General features: G+C 31.1%; 2 protein-coding genes across 2 annotated transcripts; one reads left to right on the forward strand and one right to left on the reverse strand.

Annotated features, from left to right (window-relative positions):
- The first annotated feature begins 2131 nt into the window (after positions 1 to 2131).
- On the forward strand, positions 2132 to 6490 carry LOC21404212 (chaperone protein dnaJ C76, chloroplastic). Its single transcript, XM_024169358.1, has 9 exons — positions 2132 to 2425; positions 3969 to 4097; positions 4207 to 4336; positions 4424 to 4544; positions 4963 to 5044; positions 5282 to 5335; positions 5601 to 5639; positions 5870 to 5969; positions 6117 to 6490. Exons 1-9 carry the CDS (start codon positions 2186 to 2188, stop codon positions 6251 to 6253), a joined length of 1032 nt encoding a protein of 343 aa, XP_024025126.1. The 5' UTR covers positions 2132 to 2185; the 3' UTR covers positions 6254 to 6490.
- A 2756-nt stretch (positions 6491 to 9246) lies between these two features.
- On the reverse strand, positions 9247 to 10089 carry LOC21404213. Its single transcript, XM_010103818.1, has one exon. The coding sequence runs from the start codon at positions 10087 to 10089 to the stop codon at positions 9247 to 9249; it is 843 nt and encodes a 280-aa protein (XP_010102120.1).
- Positions 10090 to 19883: the final 9794 nt, after the last annotated feature.

Consider the following 19883-nt stretch of genomic DNA (forward strand, 5'->3'; position numbering starts at 1 on the left):
TTGGGTTGTATTTAACGAGACCCACCTTATATAAGTAGCGGGTTTTTAACTCTATTGAGATGAACATAAATGCTTTTTTTTTTTTTCTTTTTATGTTTTTAGTTAGAGTTTTTAATGTCTTGTTGCCCTTTAATGCATGCCGCATAAGCATGTCATTAATGACATTTTACTGATTTTATTAAAATGCCATTAGTTCCGTTAAAATTTAACCGAATGAGAAATTTTGTAAGACTTCTAAAGTTCGGAAGAAACGGATGATACAAATTTAAATTTGGGAGTCATTTTGTGACAATGCCTTTAGTTCGGGGGCAGCCATGTAATTTATCCAACATAATATTTATGAGACTTTCTTCCGTAGCACTTCCTCACCGTAACCGGTAGGGTTAATTTCTGACAGTTTAATTTAATTAAAATCACATTAGATTAATAAAATATACATAACATACAATTTTTAATATGCCCATCAAACTTTTAGGGTCGCAGCAATGTTGCCTCCTAAATTTTAAAAATTCCCCATGCATTATTCTAAACTTTGCATATCTTCCACTCTACCCCTTTATTTATTTCTCTTGTCAAAACCAAAAAGAAAAACACATGTTTGCTCACGTGGATTTTCAAAGGGGTAAGTAAAATCGTAAATGTTGGGTTATTTACATCCGTACCTCTTGATTTTCGGGATCACCTTCTATATTTGGTCCATACACTTTAGGGCCTCCTCCTTTTTACCCTATGAATTTTAAAAAGTTCCTTTATCTCACTTTGCCATAACCCTTCCCTCAAAGTTGTGATGAGTTCTAACCCATTTTACATAGTAATAACCCATCCCAAAATTCCCCTCATTCACATTCCTTATAAACCTATAATTCTAATGATGTAACCAAACACTCATTCAAATTTTATTTTATGTTTAAACCTTACATTATCAAACACCAATTCAAACTATAAAAATCTCATTTATAAGTTTAAATCTTTTAGATCTCGTTTCACAAATATATTGAAACCTATGATTCTGATTTACTCTCGTAAAGACTTTAAATTTAAAATTCTCTCACTAATAATTCTTTTACAAAGTTTTTACCGATAAATCAAAATCATTGCTTTTAATGCGTGAATTAAACTAGCCATTAGTTCAAACTCAAAAATTTAAGGGCTTGTTCTTTTAGAGTTTAACTTGAGTATAATTTTTGAGTTAAATTTGAGTTATAACTTGAGTTGAACTTGTAACTTGAGTTTGTGTTTGGTTGTGTACATTTGAGTTATGATTTGAGATAAGAATCTTTTTGAGTTTGTGTTTGAGTGAGTCAAAACTCAAATTTATATTTAGATAGTATTTTAATAAAAACTCAATGCTGATGAAAAATTTTAATAGGGTATATGGGTCGGGTTTTATTCGTCTTTTCGTTGTCAACGCATAGAAAAAAAATCATCTCAATCAGAATTAAAATGAAAAAGTTATAACATTTTTAAGAATAGAAAAAATACTGTTCATTAATTTGAGTTTGAGTTTCTAAACTCGAATTCAAGGAGAAACTTGAACTCGAGTTTTAGTCATAAACTTGAGTTTGAACTCGAGTTTAAATTTAAAAAAACATGAACTCGAATAAAATTGTAACTCAAATGATCTTTTTTTAAATTTTTCACTTAAAAAAATAAGCCCTAAAACACATAATATAAATCCGTAAAATAAACAAACTATAGTATTTTTTTTTTTCACAAAATATTTATCAAGATTATCCTCACGGGAGTAGTATACTCCTTGTTTCCCCGAGCAAACTAGATGCGTGGGCGGTACACTACCCGCGGTAGGCGAGACTGTGGAAAAACGACAAAAAAAACGGTAGCTGGAAGCCTGGAAGCGAGGGGGAACAGTTATCCACGGGCGGACACGTGCCACAACTGTGCGGAGCGTACTTTTTCTTCCGTGCTAGATTCATCTTCCACTCTCTCTAGATTATTAACAAACAACATTTGGTTACGAAATTGCCATGTCAGCCTCCCTGACCCCAAAATTCCTCCCGCCTCAAAAATTCTCAATAATTCCAATTAGAATTATCCCCCACCAAAAATCTCACTCGTTTCAAAACTATTTTTATTATTAAGAATAAAAAATATTTAAAAAGAAAGAATATATTTTACCTCTTGCTTTGTTTTACCCGAAACATTTTCAGTTTTGTAGACTCCATTAATGGCTCAGTTACTGTCTCCTCTGTGCGCAGAAGCACTGAATTTCCAAAACCCATTACTGTCGAGCTCGTGTTCGAGAAGCCTATGCCGTGTTTTCGCGATGACAAGCGGTGGTTTGACTTTGACCGGGCACGGTGGGATTGGGAAGCGGAGGGGCTGTGTTGGCAGAGTCAGAGTGGCGGCTAAAGATTCGGCTTCCATGGATGCTGTTGCAGATGATTATTACGAGGTCTTGGGCTTGGTAATGCCCTTTTGAGTTTTGAATCTTTGATCTGAGTTCTGTTTGGTTGCTGAAAAAATGTATGACAGAGATAGACAGAAAGTTCTGGTTTTTATTTTTGAACAGGAAGATATTCCGTTATACTGTCCGATATAGTTGTTATTTGTTCTTTATTATTTTGCGGGTTCACGAAGACATAAGAGATAGACAGAAAGTTCTGGTTTTTATTTTTGAACAGGAAGATATTCCGTTATACTGTTCGATATAGTTGTTATTTGTTCTTTATTATTTTGCGGGTTCACGAAGACATTTTCTGTTTAGAAGACCTTTTTACGGAAAAACAAGAAAAGTTAACACTGTTTTGATGTTTTGGTTAATTTTTTAGAATTGAGTGGCTAGTTCAAAAATTGACATATTTAACACCATTTACTGGTTATAATTAGGATATTTTCGTTATTGTTTTTGAGCTGAAGGAAATTGCTATAGTGAAAAGGAGAGAGCAAGGTCTTGTGATTTTTTTTTCTTTTTTTTTTTTTTCTTCACTTTTCTGAACGGTGCATGGTAGTTTGTTTATGCAGATCTAACTAAAAGCTAGACATATGATCAGTAAATTTATGTAAATGAATGGAATACATAGAGGAGATGATCAATAGTTAAAAAACCACCTTAATAGTTTATGACGAGAGATAATCCGCAATATGTGATATGCTTTTTTTTTTTTTTTAATTGCGTTTTTGTCCATTGAATTTGATTGCATTATTGTTCTCTGATCTTCTTATTGTGGCAAATTACTTTTTCAAATTAAATAAAATGTTGTGGAGTGTTCTGAAATTGATGGATAATGTTAAGATTTGAAAGGAAACGCTCTTACATACGTGACATGATGTGCTCCGATCGACCATTCGAAATACCAGTCCTTCCTTTAAACAAGCTCACCTAACGTGTATGAGTACGATTCCTTCAGTTCTAATAACCGTCATTTGGTTGGGGCCGTTTCGTGTAATATTTTGTTAATCCAAGAGTAATTTGTTAAAATTACTCTTTAGGAGTAACTTGTCAATCGCAAAAAAATTAGTAAGAGGTTTAATGGGGCAGTGATTAACGTTTAATGATTGAATGATTAATCATTGGTTGCATTATAATTGCGTTTTTGTCCATTGAATTTGATTGCATTATTGTTCTCTGATCTTCTTATTGTGGCAAATTACTTTTTCAAATTAAATAAAATGTTGTGGAGTGTTCTGAAATTGATGGATAATGTTAAGATTTGAAAGGAAACGCTCTTACATACGTGACATGATGTGCTCCGATCGACCATTCGAAATACCAGTCCTTCCTTTAAACAAGCTCACCTAACGTGTATGAGTACGATTCCTTCAGTTCTAATAACCGTCATTTGGTTGGGGCCGTTTCGTGTAATATTTTGTTAATCCAAGAGTAATTTGTTAAAATTACTCTTTAGGAGTAACTTGTCAATCGCAAAAAAATTAGTAAGAGGTTTAATGGGGCAGTGATTAACGTTTAATGATTGAATGATTAATCATTGGTTGCATTATGTTATTAGCTTCCAGATGCCACACCAGCTCAGATAAAGAAAGGCTATTATAATTGCATGAAAGCTTGTCATCCGGATTTGAGCGGCAATGATCCAGAGACCAATAATTTCTGCATGTTCATCAACGAGGTCTACGCGGTGGGTTTCCATTTTAAATGATACAGTTTGAGCTTTAAGCGCCTATGTAAGTTATTAATTAAGATATTATTTTTCGTCCTTTTACTAGAAGTTGACAATTGCAGTGCAGGTGCTCAGTGACCCTGTTCAGCGCATGATCTATGATGAAATCCATGGCTATGCTTTGACTGCAATCAATCCGTTTGTAGACGATTTGAGCTCTAAAGATCACGCTTTTGTTGACGAGTTTAGCTGCATAGGTACGTAAAATGTAGGGGACGTGTACAACATTTTCACTAGTGGGAAGTGGAAGACTTAAATGGCTCCTCTATACTTGTTTTTCGCAGGCTGCAAAAACTGTGCCAATGTGGCTCCAGATGTCTTTGGAATTGAGGAAGACTTTGGAAGAGCTAGAGTTTACAACCAGTGTGGGAATCCAGAATTAGTTCAACAAGCAATTGATAGTTGGTGAGTCATTCATATTATTGATTCAATATTTGAGGCTTGAAAATGTTTTTCTCTTGATGATCAATCTGATTTTGCCCTTGACCTCTACCGTTCTGGATACGAGTCCTGGTAAGCAGTCTGATTAAACTTGATTTAAGTTTGAGTATTTCAGAAGCTTTTAGACATCCCAATCCAGAAATACCGGTATTAAGATAGTGAATTTCACTACCCCTAGTTCTGGGAATGTCTCTACAATAGCAGGTTTTTATCATTTATTCTTAGTAATGGTTTCTGCTGTCGTAAGAAACTTGAGTTCTTAAGACCTTTCATGTATAAAAACACGATTAAAATTTGTACACAGATCTTCTGAATGTTGGAAAAATTGTAGCTTAAATGATTTAGTTTTCAACAATTGATTGATGAATCTTTCTTCTTTCAGCCCGGTTGATTGCATTCATTGGACTTCAGCTGCACAACTATCCTTGCTTGAAGATGAAATGCGCAGGGTGGAAAGAGTAAATGTAAGCCAGATGCTCAATGCAATCTCTTTTTCTCGAGTACATATGATAAACTATATTAATGTCCTCTTCATCTAATATTCCCATGTTAAACCTCTTAACTTGCCAACAGCCCAACACTATTTTACCCCCTTCATGGCAGCAATGTAAAAGCATTTACCCCTCATAGCACGCATGCACATAATTAATTTTATTTCTTCTCATTCAATTAGCTAATGGGGTGTTCTAATCGATGGTTAGGTGGCATTGATGCTTTCAGGAATGGGCTTGTCATCAATAGATGTATTCAGAATGGTAAGAATGTTAACAGAGGCATGTATTCGTACGTACTTAATCAAGTAGTATTGTTCGTTTTTCAAAACTTGAAGATTTTCATTTTTTTGCTTCTGAAGTCGCACCTTTTGTCACCTAGCATAACGGCTCGACCATTCTTGGTTGAACTATAAATCTTTAGTTGTTTCATGACCAAAACCGGGATTTCTTTTAATTCGATCATTGACATTTGCGATATTGTTCTTTTCTCGCCAATTAAACTAGACTCATTTTTAATTATCTGCAGGCGAGTTCTCGATGGGAAAAGAGGCAAGCAAAAGTATTGGTAGGAATTCCTGATCCACTTCAGTTTTCCTATATTGTGAAATATGAACATTTTTTTATGTTCTGTTTTGTTCTATGTTAACTTGAAGCAATAGGATAATACAATTCCACGCAGTTTTGGAACAATCACTTGAACACTCTATGATTTCATGAATAGAAATAAACACATTTTCCATCTGGTTACTAGGTGCAACAAACTATGATTTTTATTTTTATTTTTATTTTTTTCAGCGACAAGCTAAAGTGAGGATGACAAAACAGAAAGATGGTGATAAAACTAATTCATACTGGAGCAATCTTTGGGGAAAGCCCAAAGAATACGTAAATTCAGGTAAGATGTTGTTTCACTTCTTTTGTAGAAACTAATTTCAATCTTACTACCATTTCACTTTTTTTTTTTCTTTCTTTTTGTTAGTGCAAAACTAAACAATACAAGTTTTATTTATTATTATTATTATTACTTTTTTTATTTTTGCAGAAGAGGAAGTCAAAGAAAGAGCAAAACGAGCTGCAGCGGCGGCTAGAAGATGGAGGGAGTACTCAAGAAGGGGTGCTGATAAGCCTCCCACGTTTAAACTTCCAGAGGAAATCTCCGACAATGAAAACTTCTATTGATTGTATTCTCAAGACCCCTCATTAGTAATTTTCTAGAATATACAAATAAATTTTCATTGGTTAGTGTATAGATTGTTATTGAGAACTCTTCTTAGCTCTATACCTCGTCAGACTCAGACATGTATAACTTATGCTGATATTGATCTCTGTAATTATGTATAGACACGAGATCAGATTTGTTAATTGCATTTATGATCAATTTTATTCAAGCATCAATGGGAAAAGGATTTAGTACTGGGTTTGACTTGTTTACATGAGTCTTACTCCAATTATTGATCTCTAAGCTGTTTATTCAAATTGGCCAAATTGTGTGTTGTTGTTGTTGGTCATACATACATGAATATATATATATATATATATATATAATATAATTCAACTTCTAAGACTTTGGAATGAGTAGAAATTTACAAAAAATAAAACTATTTATTTTGAACAACAAAAGGTGATTAATGAAGTTCAACAATGGGTTTCCACCGAACCTTACAAGGAGCTCTAGGAGCTCTTAATAGTTGTTTGAACGAATTATATTTATGCACCATCAGAACTAATATTGATATGTTTCGAACCATGAAAAAAAAAACTATATATATGTGTGTGACTTTAATTTTCCAAATTGGCTAAATTGATTTATGTCAACTAAAGATGAGATTACCATAGAGTAAATTTATTTGACTAAACTACAAGGATAATAAGTAAAATACTTAATAGACTCAAACGATGAAGAAAAAGGCCTTTAATTAGTGGTCCTAGACTAAATAGTTAATTGTGGTTGGACTTTTTTAGCAAACTGGTGCATATTATAGATTCGTTTTGGCCTTTTCTGTCGTAAAGGTGCTAAAAGAACATTTTTTTTATATGCATGTGAACCATGCGGCTGAAGGAAGAAACTGATCGGATGTTTACTCTTCCTTGAAACATTTTTAGAATTATTTATGCTTTCTTTGTGCTTAAAAATTCCTTACCCTTAGTTGTAACTCCTTATAAGAGTTGACAGATTGAGAATTGAACAGTTGACAAGAACATCTTTATTTGCAAATATTTGAGAATTGAACAGTTGACAAGAACATCTTTATTTGCAAATATTTGAGAATTGAACAGTTGACAAGAACATCTTTATTTGCAAATATTTGAGAATTGAACAGTTGACAAGAACATCTTTATTTGCAAATATTTGAGAATTGAATGGGCAGTGAGCTAATCATTGGCGTCAAACCTAAAAACAAACTCAATTGTCGTTTACTTTCTATTCTACAAGCATCCTTTTAAGCGTACTAGCAAATGCACAATGAAATTCCATAAAAGAAAAAGAAAAAAAAGTCACAAGTGTAAGATGTCAGTGAGTACTATGTAGAAAGATCTCTGTCAGTTATGTAACTTATGTTTTAGGTAAGAGATATTCAGCAGAGTTCTACGATGATGCTGGTACGATTAGATTTACCTCATATTTATAATTTAGGTAGCGACATAAAAATACGATTTGAAATTTACATAAAATTAATAAATTTATATTTATCATAAATGGATTTGGATCAAAATTAAGTTGAATCGGTAAAATACGATTAAATAACATATCATTTTCAAGTTGACTTCTCAACCCGGAATTGATCCACCATAATTCATTTATTAAACGTGTCATATTTAAGTAACACGAATATACAACGCAATTACAACCCGTTTGTTACCTGTATTGAGAAACAAGTTGAAAAACAGGTTGACAAAAAGGATGACACGACTCTATTATCACTCATTTTATAAACGAGTTATTAGAAACAGATTAACACGACACTATTATGACCTGTTTAATAAACATGTTAGTCATGTCGTGTCAACCCGTCAATATACTTGTATTTCGACACAAATAATAATTGGGTCGTGTTTATGTCAAGTCTTACCGTATCAACTAAGAGGATCAACACGATACGAACATAACACGGCAACATGAATTGTCACCCCTAGATTTACGTCACAATTACCGGTAGTTATCTACTTTTCAGCCATTAGATATGTATCAAATACTGTCTATTATGCATACTTTTTTAATGTGATGTAATTTTAAACTGTTCATATCACTATAACAAGCCTAGCTACATGGCATAGAATATGAATCCTCCACCTTTAATGCCCTGTTATTTTTACCGATTCGAATTTAGAATTCGAGTTTTGTTACAGTAAAAAACTCTCAGAAATAGTCACATCTATTTTTTTTATTACAGTAAAAAGCTCTCACATAAAATTAGATCTAAACTCAAATTAAAAAGTCAAATAAGTGAATTAAACGAGTCCTAAATTTAAATGCATTATCAACAAGATATCCTGCTATACAAAGCTTTTTAATAATAAATAAAAGAGATAATTGCAACTATATAGATCATCTCATCACTATTCTCCTTTTATCCTCAAGATATGCGATTCACGTTGGAGTTTATTGTTCTTTTCTGTGGTTATAATTATTTAATTTTTGCCGGGAAACTAAACAAACACTTTACTTGAAGTGGGAGCGTCCTTGAGTGAAATGATTAATGTTAGTGGGTATACCCTTTTTTGCTTTTCTAAAAACGGGCCATACTAGTTGTTCACTAATATCTCCATTATTGTAAGCAATAATGCACTAAAAAAATGAATGTTCATCTCGAGCCTATCTGCTATATGCACATCTTCAAATAAAACAGAAATCATGGAACCTAATTTATTTCTCAAACCGAATTAAGTATCAAAATTCACATAAAACACAGAAATAAGAACCAATAATTTACTTAGCAGAAAATTGGGCATATTATATATTCATGACTATTATTTTCATTTACAAAATTTCACCTTAACATGATCATTATTCCAAGCCAACTAGTTTTGCTGCTAATGGATTTATAAAAAATAAAAAAAAAATAAAAAAAGAAAAGAAAAAGAAAGAAAAAAAGTACATGATTTACTCTTGTTATCTGACAGAAAAAAAGGAAAAAAAAAGAAAGAAAAAAAAGTACATGATATGACTCTTGTTATCTGACAGTTGATGCAACTGTATGAGCCCAGAACCTGAGTTGATCTTTCATGTCAATATCACTAACCAAAGTTGGTATCTTCAAATTCACCACTTGCTTCATCTCCTTCTTTCTCTGATATTCCAAATCCAACACATCCCAAGCCTCCGATAGATAAGGCCTCGAAATTACTTGATCACTATTCCTTTTTATCTCATAATTATTCTTCTCCTTATCATGATCTTCCTGATCATCATCATGATCTGATCCGTCCGTACACTTTTTGCAAAACCTTTGTAACCCAGGAATCATGGAAACTAGCCTTGAATCCTTACACTCTTCTTCGGTGAAAACAAAGCCCAGATCCATAAACCCTTTTAGCTCCTCAAACTCAAGGTCAGGCAAGCTCTTACTGCTTGTTCTAGTCCTTCTTGATCTTAATTCGTTGACTTTTTTCTTCATCTTCTTCGCAGGTAAAGTTACTTCTTCAACTTTTGTTACGTCCTCTTCTTTCTTCTTCACGCTTTCTTCTTCTTCTTCTTCATGATCATCACGGCCAAACTCCTTCACTTCTTTCCTGGAGAAGATCGTTTGCAGACTCGGCGCGGCAAGGACCGAGCTCGGAGAGAGCGAATTGTCGGAGGAGAAGAAGGAGCTTGATTTGGAGGCCATGAGATGGTGGTCACTCAGTGACCTTACTCTATGATACAATAATGATGAAATAGATTCCTGTGTGGTTTCTAATTCTTTGACTAATTGGTCATCATGAGATATTGGGTTTGTTTTTGGGGTGGCAATAATTTCTTGACCAAACCAGTGTGAATCAAAGAGGTTAAGAAGAAGTACTTCATCTGCAGCCATAATATTGTTTGTTTGTTGTGTTTTTTTCTTTGGAAATGTAAACTTTGTGAAGCTTTGAGAAGAGGAGATATGTATGAGATTGAGAAGTGTAAATGTAAGCTAGATGGGCTGTTTCTGCCTTTCTGGGGTGTCTGCCACTTGTAGATAAGAAGGATATATAGATAGAGAAAAACTTGGAAGTTATCATGTGTGGGTCCAAAAAAAAAAAAAAAAAAAAAAGGGTATGAATAGTTGCTTGTCTTTATTGCCCTTGATTTAGGGTCAATATTTCACACGTGGCGCATGCGGTTAATATTATATTAGTGCACGTTTTTTTTCCAATATATAATTTAATGATATTTTAATATCAAACAGTGGTCATGTTTTCAAATTGACTGCAAAGAGTGGTTGGGAGTTCTATATTTAGACGATGATTGTTGGCTTTCACACATGTATTGGCCGTTTTTCTTTTTTTTTTTACCCTAATTTGCTGATTTGTATAATTATACACACAACTTCATATTGATTAGTTTCTTGGCTAAAAAGAAAAAAACAAGTTCTCTATGACTACATGCAGTTAAGACGTATTTATACTGTATATTAAACACAACCAAGATGATGTCCAACGCATTACAATTAATCTAGTCCACACGAGATTCAATTATATTTTAATTATATTAATGTCAGTAAAGCGCAGTGGATTGTTAGTTACCAATTAATTCTGTCTAGTTGTATGTGGATTCTTCAATTGCCAAATAAGATTATAAAAGGAAGATTAATTAAAATATTCCATTTTCTGATGGTCCAATTGCTGTGAAAAGGATGTTACTGAGAAAGAATCTTGTTTTCACTAGAGAAACCATGCATACCGAAACATTAATTAATAAATCTTGTTGAGCCTCAAGAAATATTGAAACCTCCCAATTATGAGATATAGTTGGGCAATATGCTACAAGCTTGAATTGAACTTCACAGATCATTTTATTTGACTTCATATTTCATACAGTACATCTAGTAAATGATCATGTGCACTAAACGAGTCCTAAATGAAATTAGCTCAAGTGATAAAGATCTTAATTTTAATGGTGTGCTCTCTCAAAATATAGTATTCGAATCTTCTCATATACAAATCACTTAAAGATCATGACACGGTCTAGTGTAAAAAACTACACTTACCGTGATCTATGTAGAGAACCTTCCTACCATGAGATTAGTTGAGGTGCGCGCAAACTGGCCAGACATTCATAGTTAACCAGAAAAAATTAAGGGGTTGTTCTTTTGTCTAAAAAAACTCAAAAAAAGAAAAACAACTCGAGTTCCAACTTTATTCAAGTTCATGTTCTTTTAAGTTTCAACTTTATTCAACTTTACTCAATTTTATTCAAGTTACAACTTCAGCTTAAGTTATAACTCAAATTCAACTAAAAAATTACACTCAAGTTATACTCTAAAAAAACATGCCCTTGCAACTCCTTTTATGTTAATATCTTTAATTCGTATATTTTTCTTAGGACACTATATAATATAGAGTATTGTTGCTGTTTAGTCGTTGTAATATGTGGTCCAAATAAGGGGTAATCTAGTAAGTAGGAAATTGGCACCTCGAATCTTTGGATACTGATACTTTTAAAGCTGAGTCAGGTTCTACACTACTTGTTTACATTATTGAAGTTGAAAGGAATACAATAATATATATTTTGGCTTTTTTCATAAGCACCACGCACGCGTGGGCGTGAGGTAATGGGAGTCATGGGACATTGTTCTTCAATTTATATCCCTATATTGCCCCACCACTTCCACCATAATAACATCCTCCTTGGAAGTTCTCTTCAACGATATTGGGGCTGAATCTGTTATTTATTGATGAAGATGGAAAAATGGGTCGACGGCAGATCCTGGTTGCAGATCTATAATCTAGCGTCACATCTAATTTAGTTGGTGAAAGTCCACCATTTGAGCACTAGGTAATTGTGATAACTTCTTGTATGTGACAATTGAGGCAAGTAATACTATATAACCTATCAAATTAATAGCTTTTTTTTTTTTGGCAGATCCTGGTTGCAGATCTATAATCTAGCGTCACATCTAATTTAGTTGGTGAAAGTCCACCATTTGAGCACTAGGTAATTGTGATAACTTCTTGTATGTGACAATTGAGGCAAGTAATACTATATAACCTATCAAATTAATAGCTTTTTTTTTTTTTAATATTATGCTAGATATTTAATAGGTTTATACAAAACTTTTATTATTATTATTATTATTATTTTTTGCAATTTTAATTACTTGGAAACTAAGACATCTAAAAAATAAGATATACTGCATATACTTAGTTTTTTTAATATTCGAATATAGGTTTGATCACTAGTAAAGTATAACACAACAACAATAATAATAATTATTATATTATTAATGTTATTACTATTATTATTTACCTTGAATTCATTACTTAAACGAAACACATGATTAATCATGATAACGGAATGACTAGTTTCTTCAAATGAGTAAAGACAATATTTATCGAGGTATAGCTTTGTATTTGATTGGTACGACATTTACATAAACTGAAATAGTAGTAATTAACGTGACAGATTTTAAATTTATACTATGACTATTTTAAAACGTACTTGGCAACCCTTAATGCCAACATCTTTTAGATATATGGTAACGGAATCATATTTTTGTAAATCTGATCAAATTATCAAAGGAATAAATAATTATTAATAAACATCGTGAAGGGGACTGCATAATAATGTAATGTATACAAACAAATACATACGATTACATTATTAATTTGAATGGTCATTGTTATCGTTCAGGGGAGAAAAAGAGATGAAGAATATTGGTACAACTCGTTTTTAGCCATTCGATCTGATTGGTGGGCTATTGACGATTATTCGATTGGGGGGCAGTTGGTTTCAAATAAATCAAATTGAGACCCTGTTTACTTCGCTAATTCGAGTTTAGAATTCGAGTTTTTTTACAATAAAAAGCTCTCACAAACAATCACATCTAACTTTTTTGCTACAGTAAAAAGCTCTCACATAAAATCACATCTCAACTCGAATTCTAAACTCGAATCAGCGAAGTGAACGGGCCCAAATTACAACTTAAACTCAAGTTATAACTCAAACTCAACTCAAAAACTACACTCAAATTACATAACTCAAAAACACCCAAAAGAACAAGCCCTCTGTTTGCCATTTCTCTCTCCCCGCTGCCCTTCTTTCTCTCCCCACCGCTCTCTCTCTTCCCCCTCACAATCTGAGCGATCTCCCACCTATAGATGGCGGCGCCATCGCGAGCTTTGAATCCACCGTCGCCGGCTTCATGATTCCAACATGCTGCTCGTGGTTCCAATGAGAGAAAGATGAGGAAAAATGAGGAGAGCGATGAGTAGTTCTGATGGAGGACATTTTTGGATTTTTAAAAATTGTTTTTATGAAATATGATATTTTTTTAATTTAATTTCTTTGACTAACATTTGTTTCGTATACTTTTAAAAAACTGATATTCTCTACCATTTTTGTTGAGTGGACGTTTGATTTATAGATTCAGAATCATAAGTTAAAATTATTTTTAATTTATGTGTATTTTTTATAAGAAAAAATATTATAATTCACCACAAATTATAATTCAAATTCAAATTTGACCAAAAAGATACCGAGAGTAATTCCATTTTTTTTTTTTTTTTTTTTGGAGCCCTGTTTCTAATTTCACTCGAATGCTAAAATTATTTCTTACTTGTTATTACTAAGTTATCGTTTTTTTTTTTCAAAAAAAAAAAAAAAGAAAATTGAAAGGGCATTTTCAGGTCATTTAAATATAAACTATATACATATAATCACGCCGACATGCAGCTTACTGATCATATCAAAGTTTGAAGTCTGTACACGTTTCCAGGATAAATAAACAGATAAACAAAATATTGAATTTGAACTCTATAAAAAAAAAGAAAAATTGTTTATTGTTGACGTACACACACGTGTGTATTAGATATTCTTTTTCTAAACCACGCGCACTGTTGAGGCTTCATTAGATTTATACTATTTAATTTTCTTCCTAGTCCTAGTATTTCAAACATTGATTTAGAAAAGTTAGTAAAAATCATTGTGATCAAAGCAATAATTCATTTAGAAAACGAATAAATTAATAAAATCAATAAAGGGGTGCCAACGCTTTTTCATGCAACTTTTCTACCAAGACTATAATAGGTAATGAAGGGGGAAAAGATGCGCGATAGACTTTTTTTTTTTTTTTTTTTTTTTAACAGAATATTTTTATAAGTGAATAAGGCTATTTCACTCTACCTTTTGAACCGTCTAGAGTAGGAATATTATTCGATGTTACGTGTTATATATTTTTAATACGGATATAAATATAACTATTAAAAAATTAATTAAACAGACAATAGTTCTTACGATTGAGTAAAATAACATTTTTCACCGTTAAGATTCAATAAAGTATATAAATACTTATTTTAAGAAAAACAAACACAAAGAAAGTAAAATAGGATTTCACCTGACTAATGCAGTAGAATATGCAAATTACTTGTAGGTTCACACTTGATTATTTTGCTAATGACACATTTAATAGTTTTTTTAAATAAATTATGAATTTTTAGAGTTTAAATTTCAAAAGAGATAGATTCTCAGTACTCACCGTATTGTTATCATTTAGTCTAAGAAAAGGTAAAATAGAAAGGATCTTTTCTGGTACGCTAACATAATGGTATGTCAAGTTTTCTATCTGTCAGATCTGCATAAAATCACGTAAAAATTAAAAGATACGCAGATCTAACGGTTAAAAAAACCTGGCCTATCAGTACACCAGGCGTACAAGAGAATCTCTCAAAAATAGTATGCAAATATTGGTGGATTCACGCTGATTGGATGAAACACATTTTATTTGCTATAGATGTTACTTTTCTTGATTGATTATTTGCTAGGTAATTAAAGACCTTTTCATGAACTATTGTGTTTACCTTTCTGTAAAGTTTGAAATTCAATTATCTGAGCTTTTTTCACATGTGGATCCTTCATAGTTTTCACATGAAAAACTATATCCATTGGAGAGAGGAAAAAAAAGAGATAATTATAATTTGGCTAGACTTCACGGCAAAACAAAAGTCTCCTTTGAGGACTGAAGTTCGTGCTTATGGTTGATGATGAATGTTCATGTTGCAACTTTTTTTTTTCCTAAGGTAAGTACTTTTAACTTGTTATAACAATTAACAACAAGTGTGTGTGTGTGTGTGTATATATATATATATATATGATTTAAGAATTTGTATTATATATGTACATATATATATATATATATACAACTTTTAACTTTTGACAATATTTACAACTTTATTGCTCTGCTTACTAAGTAAGGCGAAATCATGAGTTACAGAATTTTTAATATTTACAAGTAGGAAAAAGAAATATACTCACTATTAAAAATTGGTTCATGACACGTAATAAAATGAGAATTTAAACGGTTAAAAGCAAAGACATTTTTCGCACGTCGTAAAATGAAAATTTAAACTGTTAAAAGTAAACACACTTTTTTGAAGGTAAAAGTAAATGCATAAGAACAATCAATACATCCATTTCGATAATATTTATGATAAAATTCCACAAATGTTAATGTAGGTTACAAGTCCAGATCATGGTATTTAAAAAAAAAAGAAAAACTAATAATTACACTAATTTCATACCTTGAATTGAAATTTAATAAATAATTTTAAAATATTTAAAAACAATAAAAAAAAATATAGGAATCATATTTTGTAAAATATGATGAATTAATGAATTAATGATATAGTTATTATTGAAAAAATAAAAAATTTATCTTTGAGAGTGTATGAATTTGGACATTTACCTTTTATTTTTAATAAATATATTTTTATTAGTGTAATTATTTAATTAAAAAATTATGAATAAAAATAAAGAGAAAAAATCATACCCACGTACTTTAAAAATATTTATCAAGATTACCTGGCATTATTTGAATGCCATAATATTGTTGCTTTGCTGGTAGTATAGATTGAGCCCAATATAGTTTGAATGGAATGGGGCTTTATTAACGACATTGCTGGTCCAGTATAGTGCTACGCCTTCTAAGAAAGCTGTAGCCCCTCTTTCTTTTTCGTGGAAATGGAAGAGAAATGGCAGTAAAGTAACTATGTTTTAAAACTATTTAAAGTAAATAGAGTAAAATTTTTATAAAATAATATTATTAGGATTAAAAAATATTATTTTAATAAGATTATTTATTTATTAATAAATGAATAATTTATTAATTTATCAGTAAATGAATATTTATTAATTTGAGAAGAGATTTATATTTTAATAACTTTTACCATTTTAATACATGTATTATTCTTTTGATCAACATTCATATGAGTTATAAATAAAAAAAAATAGTGGATGTAGTCAAAATTAATATTTTTACATTATAGAATTTCAAAAGTTATCATACATAGAAACTCAAAACTTAATGTAAGTACATTGTACATAGAACATATTAGTCATTAGTTTTATTTTTAGTCTCAAATCATTAGAATTTTTCATATTTTGGAAAAGAGTTAAATTGAGAAATTAAAGTTGTCAAGGGAAAAAGCTCCTTAATATTATGAATTTTATATGTTATTTACAATATTTTTCCTTGTATTAAATAATTATTATCTTATGCATTTAGACTACAACAAAAAAGCCTATTTGCGACGACCGAATATCGTTGTAAAAGAGTACATTGTCATTGGTAATATTATATTTGTGACGACATGTTATCGCAAATTAGTCACCATAAAAAATTCGACATAAATAATGTATTTACAACGATAAAATTTTGAGATGTCATCGCTATTACATTAGCGACGACTGTCATCGCAAATAAGTCGTCACGAATGTTCCGTCGAACTTGTCGTTGATGATGACATGTTCAGTCATATTTGCGACGATATATGTCATCGTAAAAGGGTTAGATGTCGTCGCTAGTAATTTAGGTTATTTGCGACGACTTTTTTCAGATTTGTTGCTAATTAGCGAGATTATTAATTTAGTACATTGGCCTAAATCGTGACTGAAAGATTTTTATTATTTAATCAAGGTTATTAATTTATCGAACATTCATTTATTGAGATTTTACGGTAACAGTTTACGTGGTAAAGTAAATTATTCATGTACAACTGATAAAAAATAATTTACGTGGTAAAAAATTTTTAAATATCTTTATTTACATGAAAACAATTTAACAAGTCATAAAAAGAAAATTTACGTGAAAAAATATTTTAATTAGCCGTAAATGAACCATTTACATGATAAATAATTCATTTACCATATAAACTGCTATCTATTTTAAATCATTTTAAATATGTTATTTACTTAATTTTTTTTAAAATCTGATATTTACTACATTCTCCCTTAAATCATAATTTAGACCCTTTTAAAAAAAAAAGAAGATAATTTAGACCTTTTTAAAAATATTTTCTCTATTTTATTTTTTGAATTTATGCTCAAATCTTCCTCATCATGATGATACTTATTGTTATCATCAAGCTTTCACTTTGAAACTCTATTATTTTTAGAATATTAAAATGGTATATCTATATTTAAAAATATATATTTTTGATACTTTGAAGACGAAATATCCTTTCAAGTTCCAACCCTCATAACTAGTTGATAAAAAATTAACAACTTTAAAATATTCTAAAATATATGAGAAATACGAACTTTCTAAATAATAATAATAATAAAAAAGCTCTAAACTGAAATCTCATATCTTCAACAATATGAATCCAATTTATGAATCAGAAAAAGGAATTTGAATCAGGATGCTGGAGATAGAAAATAATTCTGTGGGTAAAAGAAAAAAAATATATTTAAATAAAAAATAAGATAAGAAAGAAAAGAGAGTTATATTGATATAGTATTTTCTCTCATAAAAATTTTAATTCAATTTTTTTATTACAGTATTTTTTTTATATACACAACTTAAATCATGACTTGTCTTCTGCAAATTAACATGTCCATACATTATCTGGTTCCTCCCCTTGTAAGAGAGACATGTCAATATTGATGGGACCAAAATCTGTTGGTATAAAATTGACATGAAGTTTGTGTTTGGTATGCGAATTCGTGTTATAATTCGAATCATAGTTAGTGAATCGCTATAGTATTTTTTCTCACAAAAAATACACATAAATCGAGAGTGATTCTGAATCCGTGAACCAGACGTCCATGAAATGATTGCTCCACATAAAACAAAAAACAAAACCATAATAAAACAAGCCAAAGGTAGACCATTGTGCACAGAATGGAAAAAATTAATTTCAATTAAATTAATGGGAGAGGCTGAAGTGAAGTTGTAAATTCCAACTACTTTTATGGATATATATATATATATATAAATATATATATCTTGCTACAAAGTTTGAACTTTCTAGTTATTTGAAAATTTATGAACTAGCTCTATCATAAATTTGTAACAATTAAAACATAGTACGCCCATAATTTTTTTGCTTATGTTTAAATAAACAATAAAACAATTGAAACCGCAATGATTGATGCTATGTTTTTGCTACTTGTAATTAATTTAGAAGCTTCATGTGATTGATGCTCTAGAATTAATAAATACGGTTTTCAATAAATATAAATTAATAAGTCATCGCAGATGAAAATATGAAATCAGAAGTTCCATATAATTTAATTAACCTGCCAAAAAATTGATTCAGAAACTCACGAGTTTAATAAAATAATTAAACATTTGAGTGAATGGAATCTTTCTTTGTTAATACAAAATACTTAAAATAAACCTCCCTAGTCATAAACATGTACATAGTATAGAGCTGGCCGCCCCACTTGCCACTTCATTTATTGGGAATTATGTGTTGTCGGGACAATGGGATTCAAGAGGAAGAGCTAAAATAATTTCATTGATGATGATCACAATATTGAGGAAAAACGACAACAAAATAAGCTAGGGTAGGTTATCGTTTACAAAGTATGTCACACTTGGTTCGTTGAGCTAATTTAACATTATACATGTACTAAAAGAAAGGACGGGATTTACTATTCATGCTACAGTGCAATGAACCGTGTCTTTCTTGTTTTACTCTTACTTATTTCTTCAGTTAAATTTTTATTCCTGCTATGTCCTTTTGAAAGTTACTATAGTACCCTTATTTCAATTTCATTTTTTTTGGTTTAATCTGACCGTTTTGGTCATTTGCACTCAAATTGAGTGTTTTACTTTTTTCCTTTGTGTTTGCTCCCTTCTACAACCTTCTACATCTTTTATTTTTTTTCTTTGTTTCTGGAGCTTTTCTTCGTTCCGTCTTCTGCCTTCTGCAACGTTCTGTCCTCTCTCTCTCTCTTTCGGTGGATTTCTTTAGAAACTCTGGTTCTCTTCTTCTTCTATTTTGTTTTGCCTTTTGTCATCTAATTTTGGTGATAATTTTGGGCTTCCATTTGTTCTTCGTTGTCGGTTATCTGGGCTTTGGTTCTTCGATTTCGTTTGGGCGTTTTCTCTGGTTTTGATGGACGCTTTTTTGGTTCAACTTGGCTTTAGTGGAGGGCTTTTCGATTCCTCTTGCCTACTTCTTCATTGGGTTGATCTGCGATTTTGGTTTGGTTTTCTATCTCCTCTTGCCGGAGTGCATGTTTTGTGCTTCCCTTTTTAATATTTTTCCCTTCGTTTTTGTTGGTTCTGTTCCTTCGTTTCTTACTTTGTTTGTTTTCGATTTGTTTTGCAAAATTTTTATCTTCTACCGTTTCTTCTCTTCATCTTGATGTTTTCCTGTTTTTTGGGTTATACTGTTCTATTCA

Source organism: Morus notabilis, unplaced genomic scaffold, assembly GCF_000414095.1.
Source record: "Morus notabilis unplaced genomic scaffold, ASM41409v2 Scaffold269, whole genome shotgun sequence".
NCBI lineage: Eukaryota > Viridiplantae > Streptophyta > Magnoliopsida > Rosales > Moraceae > Morus > Morus notabilis.